Genomic DNA, 10783 nt, shown 5'->3' on the forward strand with positions numbered 1-10783 from the left:
AAAAAAAAAAAAAAAAAAAGAATTTCTTTTAATATTTCTTGTAAGGCAGGTCTACTGGTGACAGAATCCCTTAATTTTTGTTTGCCTGAGAAAATCTTTAGTACTTTTTAAGGATAATTTTGCTTGATATACAGTTCTAAATTAGTGGCTGTTTGCTTTAAATGCCTTAAATATTTCACTCCTCTCTGTCCTTGCCCGCATGTGGTTTTGAGGAAGGGAAAAAAAAAAAAATGAGTGTTAGAGAAGGAATGTGGTTTTTTTTTTTTTTGAAGAAGGAATTTTAAAATGCAAAAGAAAACCTTTGATTTTCTTTTCTTCTTCTCCTTTTTGTTTTTTATTTTTTTTAGAGATAAGAGTCTTGCTCTGTTGCCCAGACTGGAGTGCAGTGGTGTGATCCTAGCTCACTGCAGCAGGCTCAAGCAATCCTTCTGCCTCAGCCTCCAGAGTAGCTGAGACTACAGATGCCCACCAGCATGCTTAACTAACTTAAAAAAATATATATTTTTTTGGTAGAGATGGGTCTTACTACGTTGCCCAGGCTGGTCTCGAACTCCTGGCCTCAAGTGAACCTCCTGCCTTGGCCTCCCAAAATGTTGGGATTATGGCATGAGCCACCATGCCTGGCCCAATATTTCTTATTCTTTATTGAGGGAACATGTAACAGTTTATTCAAAGTAATGATAGAAGCCAGGCACGATGGCTCATGCCTGTAATCCCAGCATTTTGGGAGGCCATGGCGGGAGGATCACCTGAGGTCAGGAGTTGAAGACCAGCCTGGCTAACATGGAAAAACTTCGTCTCTACAAAAATACAAAAATTAGACAAGGATGATGGTGGGTGCCTGTAATTCCAGCTGCTTGGGAGGCTGAGGCAGGAGAATTGCTTGAACCTGGGAGGCAGAGGTTGCAGTGAGCTGAGATTGCACCATTGCACTCCAGCCTGGGCGACAAAGCGAGACTCCATCTCAAAAAACAAACAAAAAAAGTAATGACAGCAACAATTTATTTGATTATGTATGCTTATGTATAAATATATGCTAAGGCATGCTTATCTATATAAATGGTAGCAATGATACAGGGGAAGAAATGGCAAAATTAGAATTGTTATTATAAGGGTTTTTTTAAAATCACAAAGTGGATTTGCATTAGTTTAAATGTATATTGTAAGCTCTAGGGCAACTACTAAAAACAGTTAAAATATATAATATGCTAAGAAGGCAAAGCAGAATATTATAAAATGCTTATTTAAAACCACAGAAGGCAGATAAAGAGTGAAAGACAAAATAGAAACAAAGAACAAGGCAACAAATAGAAAACACTAACATATGTGGTAGATATTAATCCAACTATATCAGTAATCACTTTGAACGTCAGTGGTCTAAATGCACTGTTAAAAAGACGGAGATTATCAGAGTGGATCAAAAAATATGACCCAACTATATGTTGTTTATAGTAAAAGCACTTTAAATATAAAGAGACATATAGGTTACAAGTAAATGAATGGAGAAAGATATACCATGCTAACACTAACAAAAAAAAAAAAGAGTAGTCCGGGGGCGGTGGCTCACACCTGTAATCCCAGCACTTTGGGAGGCTGAGGCGGGCGGATCACGAGGTCAGGAGATCGAGACCATCCTGGCTAACACGGTGAAACCCCGTCTCTACTAAAAATACAAAAAAATTAGCCAGGCGTGGTGGCAGGCGCCTGTAGTCCCAGCTACTCAGGAGGCTGAGACAGGAGAACGTTGTGAACCCAGGAGGCGGAGCTTGCAGTGAGCCGAGATCTCGCCACTGCACTCCAGCCTGGGCAACAGAGCGAGACTCTGTCTCAAAAACAAACAAAAAAAAGAGTAGGTAGCTATATTAATGTCAGACAGAGCTGACTTCAAAGCAAGGAAAGTTATCAGGGATAAAGAAAAATGTTATGCCTATAATCCCGGCACTTTGGGAGACCAAGGTGGGTGGATCATCTGAGGTTGAGAGTTCGAGACCAGCCTGACCAACATGGAGAAACCCCATCTCTACTGAAAATACAAAATTAGCTGGGTGTGGTGGCACATGCCTGTAATCCCAGCTACTCAGGAAGGCTGAGGCAGGAGAATCGCTTGAATCCGGGAGGTGGAGGTTGCGGTGAGCCGATCACGCCGCTGCACTCCAGCCTGGGCAACAAGAGCGAAACTCGGTCTCAAAAAAAAGAAGGCCATTACATAATAATAAAGGGGTCAGTTCTTCAAGAAGACATACTAGTCCTTAAAATGTATGCACCTAACAACAGAACGTAAAAATACACGAGTCAAAACCTGATAGAACTGCGAGGAGAAACAAATGGATTCAATATTATTAGTCGGAAAATTCAACACTCTCCTATCAAAAATGGACAGATCCAGCAGGCAGAAAATCAATAAGGACATTGTTGAGCTCTGCAACACCATCAATCAACTGAATATAATGGACATCTATAGACTCGTTCAACAACAGCAGAAGACATATTCTTCTAAAGCTCACATGGAACATTCACAAAGATAGACCACACTCTGGCCCATAAAGCACACCTTAACAAATTTAAAATAATAGAAATCATACAGTGTGCTCTCAGACCACAGTGAAATTAAACTAGAAATCAATAACAAAAAGATAGCTGGAAAGTCCCTAGTTACTTAGAGATTAAACAACACACTTGTAAATAACACATGGATAAAGGAAGCAATCTCAGGGGAAACTTTGAAATATTTGGAACTAAATGAAAATACAGTAACATCAAAAACGTAAAATGTCTAGGATTAAATGTAAAAAAAATTGCAAGGGAGCTGGGTGCAGTGGCTCACACCTGTAACCCCAGCACTTTGGGAGGCCAAGGTGGGAGAATTTGCTTGAGTCCAGGAATGCGAGACCAGCCTGGGCAATATAGTGAGACCTTTTCTACAAAAAAAAAAAAAAAAAATTAAAAATTAGCCAGGCATGGTGGAGCACACTTGTAATCCTAGTTACATCAGAGGCTGGGGCAGGGGGATCCTTTGAGCCCAGGAAACAGAGGTGCAGTGACCCAAGATTGTGCCGCTGTACTTCAGTCTGGCAGCAGAATGAGAGACCCTGTTTCCAAAAATATTAATAATAATTGTAAGGAAACTCCAATTCATTATCGATGTAAAATAAAGACCTTTATACATGAAGGGATACGCCTTGTTCATGTAATGAGAGAGTCATTATTGGAAAGATCCCTCACTAGGTCTGTAGATTTACTGCAAACAAATTAAATTCCAAGAAATACATGTATACATAATATTAGGTAGAAATTGACAAACTGATTCTGATTTTTATATGGGTGTATCATGGATCAAGCATAGCCAGACACACCTAAGGAGTAAGACAAAATGAGAAGACTTGCTATACTGAATACCGAGTTTAATTAGGATAGCATAGTGCTCCTCTAAGGAAAAGTAAATCAGACACAGATTCACTTTTGTAGGCACACTTGATTTCTTACAAAGGTGATGACTTATAGTGGTCAAGAAAAGTGCTGGTTTAATTGTATACACATGTTGAAACAAATAAACCCTTACCCATATTTAACTTCGTATTAACTTCATTAATTCCAGGTGGATGTTGGTTCTAACTATGATAGGCTTCCAGATAATAATATAGTTTATTGTATTTATGACCTTTAAGGATAGGAAAAGATTTGTTTAACAATGCAGAAAAAGGGGCTGGGTGTGATGTCTCATGCCTGTGATCCCAGCACTTCGGGAGGCTGAGGCAGGCAGATTGCCTGAGGTCAGGAATTCTGAGACCAGCCTAGACAACATGGTGAAACCCCATCTCTACTAAAAATACAAAACAGCCGGGCATGGTGGTGCACGCCTGTAGTCCCAACTACTCAGGAGACAGAGGCAGGAGAATCCCTTGAGCCCGGGAGGCAGAGGTTGCAGTGAGCTGATATCACACCACTGCACTCCAGCCTGGGCGGCAGAAGGAGATTCTGTCTCAGGGAAAAAAAACAAAAACAAAAACAAAACCCAAAAAAATGTATATACATAGAAAAGCACTACTTTTAAGGAAAATATTGATAAATTAGACTACAATAAATTTAAGAACTTCTGTTTATCAAAAGACATCATAGTGAAAATGAGAAAAATATTTGCAACACAAACAACTGTCAGAGAACTGATGTCCACAATATAGACTGAATTTAAAAATGTGTAAGGAACTTAAGCATTTCCCAGAAGAAGAAATCTAAATAATAAATATAAAGGTTATCAACTTAATAATCAGATAATGCAAATTAAAATTACGATAAGATACATGACACACCTTCCAAAATGGTTAAAAGTGAAAAAAGGGGCCGGGCGTGGTGGCTTACGCCTGTAATCCCAGCACTTTGGGAGACCGAGGCGGGCGGATCACAAGGTCAGGAGATCGAGGCCATCTTGGCTGACATGGTGAAACCCCGTCTCTATTAAAAATACAAAAAATTAACCAGGCGTGGTGGTGGGCTCCTGTAGTCCCAGCTACTCGGGAGGCTGAGGCAGGAGAATGGCGTGAGCCCAGGAGGCAGAGCTTGTAGTGAGCCCAGACTGCGCCACTGCACTCCAGCCTGGGCGACAGAGTGAGGCTCCATCTCAAAAAAAAAAAAAAAAAAAAAAGTGAAAAAGACTGAAAATACAAAAATGTTGGTTAGAATGGAGCAAAAGGAGCCAGGCATGGTGACTCAAGCCTGTAATCCCAGCACTTTAGGAGGCTGAGGCAGGTGGATTGCTTGAGGCCAAGAGTTTGAGACCAGCCTGGCCAATATGGTGAAACCTTGTTGCTACAAAAAATACAAAAATCAACCAGGTGTGGTGGCACATGCCTGTGGTCCTAGCCACTTGGGAGGCTGAGGAATGAGAATCACTTGAACCTGAAAGGTAGAGTTTGCAGTGAGCCGAGATCACTCCACTGCAGTCCAGCCTGGGTGACAGAGCGAGACTTCGTATCAAAAAAAAAAAAAAGAATGGAGCAAAAGGATTTATCATATGCTATTGGGAAACTAAATTGGTACAACTACTTTGGAAAACAGTTTGGTTATCTATTTAAAAATTCATGTCTGTATGTACCAAGAGACAAGCAAAAATGTTTATGGCATCATTATTTGTAGCTTCCCCAAACTGTGAACTGCCCAAATACCTAGTAACTAGTAGAAGTGGAATGAATACATTGTGACGTATTCATATAAGTAATGTTCGACAAGAGAAGCTCCACTCAAAAAATATTCATACTGCATAATTTCATTAACATAGTGTGGAAACATAGTCGATATTAACCATAGTGTTTAGGATAGTGATAGAACAGGTAGTGACTAGCGGGGGAAGACTTTTCACACAGAATGTGAGACTTTCCCTCTCTGGCTGTCTCCAGGATTCCACTTGCATTTTCCAGTGGCTGTGGTTGCCATATTGCATTTATTTGTCATGTCTTCATAGTCTCCTCTGGTATATGACAGTTCCTTGTTCTTTCTTTGTCTTTCATGGACTTGACATTTTTGATGAGCCTATATTGCATGTCAATTATTTGTGGAATATTCCTCAATTTGGATTTGTTTTTTTCTCATGATTGGATTGAATTTGTGCAGATTTGGCAATAATGTTGTAGGAATGATATTGTAGTTATCTTGTATGAAATCAGAGATACATGATATTGATGCAAACTTTGGTTAGTTACTTGACATCTGCCAGATTTTTTCACTGTAATGTTCTGTTTTCCCCTTTGAAGTTAACAAGAATCTTACTGGGAGAACCTTTGAGATTTTGCAGATACCCTGTTTCTCATCATAGTATTTTAGAATCCATCAATAATTCTTGCCTGCAATGTTTATCTCTTTTTTTATTTTATTTTTATTTTTTTAATCTTCCTCTCCCCTCCCCTCCCCTCCCCTCTCCTTTCCTTTCCTTTCCTTTTCCTTTCTTTTTTCCTTTACTTTTTCCTTTCCATTCCTTTCCGTTCCGTTCTGCCACCATGCCCGGCTAATTTTTTTTTGTATTTTTAGTAGAGACAGGGTTTCACTGTGTTAGCCAGGATGGTCTCGATCTCCTGACCTTGTGATCCACCTGCCTCGGCCTCCCAAAGTGCTGGGATTACAGGCATGAGCCACTGCGCCCGGCTCCTGCAATGTTTATCTCTGTGGTGTTTGTCTACTAGTGATTTTCTATTTCCATCTTTTTTTTCCCAATATTTATTAACTGGTTTTCTACTCTAAGGAAGATCTATTCCCTCTCCCCTGTTTATTTATATCAGTGTGGACTCATGGATACTTATTTAAATCTATTATAATGCATTACTCTCACTATTTATTTTATTGCTCAAATTGTCCCACATGTAGCCAGTGAGATCCTTCTAGTTGTCTTGTATGTTCCTTCAACATACTCCCATTTTTTGATCATTTCCTTACTTTCTGGCATCACAAGATATTCCAGGCTCTAATTGTATTTTTCCTATCTCAGAATCAGAATACGTTTTTTTTTCCCTGAAGTCCTTTTTTTTTTTTTTTATTGGAAGATGGTATTTAGAAATCAAAATTTGGGCCAGGCACAGTGGTTCATGACTAATTTCAGCACTTTGGGAGGCCAAAATGGGCAGATTGCTTGAGGTCAGGAGTTTGAGACCAGCCTGGGCAACATGACAATACCCTGTCTCTACAGAAAATACAAAAAGTAGCCAGGCATGGTGGCGCACATCTGTGGTCTCAGCTACTCAAGAGGCTGAGGTGGGAGGACTTGAGGTTGCAGTGAGCCGACATTGCACCACTACACTTTAGCATGGGTGACAGAGCCAGTCCCTGTCTAAAAAAATGAAAAAGAGGCCGGGCGTGGTGGCTCATGCCTGTAATCCCAGCACTTTGGGAGGCTGAGGTAGGTAGATCACCGGAAGTCAGTAGTTCAAGACCAGCCTGGCCAACATGGTGAAACCCCGTCTCTACTAAAAATACAAAAAATTAGCTGGGACTGGTGGCGGGCGCCTGTTATCCTAGCTGCTTAGGAGGCTGAGGCAGGAAAATCACTTGTACCCAGGAGGCAGAGCTTGCAGTGAGCCAAGATTGCGCCACTGCACTCCAGCCTGGGCGACCAGAGCAAAACTTTGTCTCAAAAATAAAAAAGAAAAGAAAGAAATCAAAATTTGTACACTATATTTGCTTATTGTGACTAGCTGTCATTTTTTTTTTTTTCTTTTTTTTTTTCTTACACTTTTATTTTAAGTTTTGGGGTACATTTTCAGCAAACTAACACAAGAACAGAAAACCAAACACTGTATGTTCTCACTTATAAGTGGGAGCTGAATGATGAGAACACATGAACACATTGGGGAACAACACACACTGGGGCTGTTGGAGGGTAGAGGGGAGGGAGAGCACCTGGAATAATAGCTAATGGATGCTGGGCTTAATTCCGAGGTGATGGGTTGATCTGTGCAGCAAACCACCATGGCACACGTTTACCCATGTCACAAACTTGCACATCCTAGCTGTCATTTTTGTAGTCCCTTTTAATTGACAGAGTTGGGAAATACATGTGTATGGTTGTCTCTATCTCTATTATTCATTCATTTCTTTATCCATTCATCTATCTATCTGCCTGTCGACTCTATCTGCCTACCAGTCAATCATCATGTCCCTGTTCAGATATGTCTGATTTCAGTCCAACACCACAGGGTTCCCTTTGCTTATTTGTCACTTTTTTCTCCCATGGTGAGAAACCTGGCTTTTATTATTCATAGTATATTGATTTAATACACGTAAAGTATTAATAGTTCCAGATTTGCTAACCCAGACCTTTGTGACTGGATGACATTTCATCTAAATTAGAACAGTTTTGAGAGGGAAAGGGGGGATGTTATTAAATATTATTTAAGAGTAATTGGTGGAAACATAGACTTGTAGGGAAACTGGGAAATATGGCTCCCTGTATATGGTACATATTGTACTAATTTATTATCATTATGGTTTATTTTTGTCTTTTCACTTTTCTAGCTTCATAAATTTCCTGTTGATGGATGCAAAAATCATTCTTGAAAACAATGGGTTGAAAGCTATTAAAATAGTGACTAGTAATGTATATACTTAATAGGAAGCATTTTCTGTAATCATTATAGACTGCTTTGGTGAAAATATTGAGTTCCTTCATTGTCAGATGGAGCAGAGCAATATTGCTATTCGTTTGTTTTGTCTGGATTACTTCTGTAAGTTAGAATTGGAATTTCTCAGGTTTTCCTTGAGATGTTCTTGCATTTAGTGCTTCAGAATTCTAAGTCTTTTTTTTTTTTTTTTTTAGACGGAGTCTCGCTCTGTCGCCCAGGCTGGAGTGCAGTGGCTGGATCTCAGTTCACTGCAAGCTCCGCCTCCTGGGTTCACGCCATTCTCCTGCCTCAGCCTCCCACGTAGCTGGGACTACAGGCGCCCGCCACATCGCCCGGCTAGTTTTTTGTATTTTTTAGTAGAGACGGGGTTTCACCGTGTTAGCCAGAATGGACTCGATCTCCTGACCTCATGATCCACCCGTCTCGGCCTCCCAAAGTGCTGGGATTACAGGCTTGAGCCACCGCGCCCGGCCTCTAAATCTTAAAAAAGAACATTGGTCAAAGAAATACTCATTTAAGATACTTGTCTGATGCTTAATAACATTTCCCTGTTAAGGTGGACACACGTTTGCAAAATGGATTTGCTCCTGGGATGAAGCTGGAGGTGGCTGTGAGAACAGATCCTGAAACCTACTGGGTTGCCACCATCATCACCACCTGTGAACAGTTGCTCCTTCTCCGCTATGATGGCTATGGGGAGGATCGGAGAGCAGATTTCTGGTGTGACATCAGGAAGGCTGATCTCTACCCCATTGGGTGGTGTGAGCAGAATAAGAAGACCCTTGAAGCCCCAGAAGGTAATGAAATACTTCCTATCAAGATGTGACATGATTTTGCTATAAGAAAATTTGGATTGTCCACAATCTTGAGGTTTTCCGTCTCTCAAGCCTATAGGTTTACCCAGCTTTTCTAGGTTAGCATTTTGAGTGAAAATATTTATAAGGAATAATACACATTTCCCTGTCTTTTAAAATTACTTTCTTTGCTCCATAAAGCCTCAGGTTTTTATGATGCTCATAGGGAACACTAGCTGCTTATCATCCTTTCAGACTGTGAGGTTCTCTGAGTTGGAGATTTGTAGATCTGGTTGTTTTTAAGCCCTTTGGGCCAGACTGATGTGCTGTTGATTTTTTGTTTTTATTGTCCTCTCTCCTCATACCCTCAAGCAATCGGGTAATTAGGAACTCTTAAATGAACCAAATCAAGCACCGTTTCAGAAGGAGTAGAAACCAAATTAAGCAGAAGAGAGACAATAAAGGCAAAAGAAAGAGAAGGGTGAGATAAAGGTGGGGAAAGATAAGAGGACTCCGGATTTAAGAAAATCCCTGAGTTGGTTGGGTGGGATGGCTCATGCCTGTAATGGCAGCACTTTGGGAGGCTGAGGCGGGTGGATCACCTGAGGTCAGGAGTTCGAGACCAGCCTGGCCAACATGGCAAAACCCCGTCTCTACTAAAAATACAAAACAATTAGCCTGGTGTGGTGGCGCACGACTGTAATTCCAGCTACTCAGGAGGCTGAGGCAGGAGAATTACTTGAACCTGGGAGGTGGAGGTTGCAGTGAGCTGAGATCGTGCCACTGCACTCCAGCCTGGATGACAGAGTGAGACTGTCTCAAAAAAATGAAAACACCTGACTTTTGGTATTTTTCTTTTAACTTCTTACTTTGATATAATTTCACATTTACCGAAAGTTATGAGAATCATATGAAAATTATTGGAGACTTTTGCCAAGTTTCTCCAAATGTTGTTAATGTTGACATATATTATGTTTACTTTATCTTGTCTCCACGGCTTTACGTATGTTCTTTTAATGAACCATGTGAGAGTCAGTTTTAGACATGATGCCCTTTTATTCAAAAATGCCGTATATATTTCCAAAAACAAAGTATTCATGTCACAGTAAAATATGAAAATGAGGAAATTAATTTTGATACGATACTGTTGTTTAATCTACAGATAGTACTCAGTTTTTTAAAAGGAACATTGTTTAATAAACATGGTCTTATTTTTATATTTATATCACTTTCTAGTATTTTTATTTTATTTTCATTTCCATTTTCTTGAGGCAGGGTCTTGCTATGTCACCCAGGCAGGTCTCCAATTCCTGGGCTCAAGTGATTATCCTGCCTCAGCCTTCCTAATAGCTAGCACCACAGGCATAAGCCATCATGCCTGGCCCTTACTCAGTTTTTGGCCCTTATTCAGTTTTTACCAGCTATTCCAATAACATTTACAATAATTTCATTCCATTTTATTTTGTGAGACAAGAGTCTCGCTCTGTCACCCAGGCTGGAGTGCAGTGGCGTGATCCTAGCTCACTGTGTCCTTGAACTCCCGGGCTCAAGTGATTCTCCCACCTCACCCCTGCCAGGTAGCTGGGTCTGCAGGTGTGTGTCACCACACCCAACTAATTTTTAAACTTTTTTTTTGTAGATACAGAGTTTTGCTATGTTGCCCAGGCCAGTCTCGAACTTCTGGCCTTAAGTCCTCTCTATTTTTGGACTACTTTCTATTTTGTTGTTGTTTCTATAAACAATACTGAAGTTAGCTGTAAGCTCTGTTTCCTCTCCTTCAGCATCTCATTTCAGGTAATATCCTTTTACTCCCAGTTAACACTTAAAAGTTAAATAGTTAAATTACATGGCAAGAAAGCTGTTTTTTTTTTTTTTTTTTTTTTTTTT

The 10783-nt window shown here is 40.3% G+C and overlaps 1 protein-coding gene across 13 annotated transcripts in view; it reads left to right on the plus strand.

Moving 5' to 3' along the window:
- Nucleotides 1–10783, plus strand: part of SFMBT1 (Scm like with four mbt domains 1) — a 148708-nt gene that overhangs the window by 103781 nt on the left and 34144 nt on the right. For all 13 annotated transcript variants that reach the window (XM_017862496.1, XM_017862487.1, XM_017862494.1 and 10 more), the window contains one exon: nucleotides 8659–8899. In XM_017862496.1, coding sequence (XP_017717985.1) covers nucleotides 8659–8899 — 241 coding nt within the window. The remainder of the gene's footprint in view (nucleotides 1–8658; nucleotides 8900–10783) is intronic.

This window comes from Rhinopithecus bieti, unplaced genomic scaffold (genome assembly GCF_001698545.2).
Source record: "Rhinopithecus bieti isolate Rb0 unplaced genomic scaffold, ASM169854v2 scaffold_64314, whole genome shotgun sequence".
Lineage (NCBI taxonomy): Eukaryota > Metazoa > Chordata > Mammalia > Primates > Cercopithecidae > Rhinopithecus > Rhinopithecus bieti.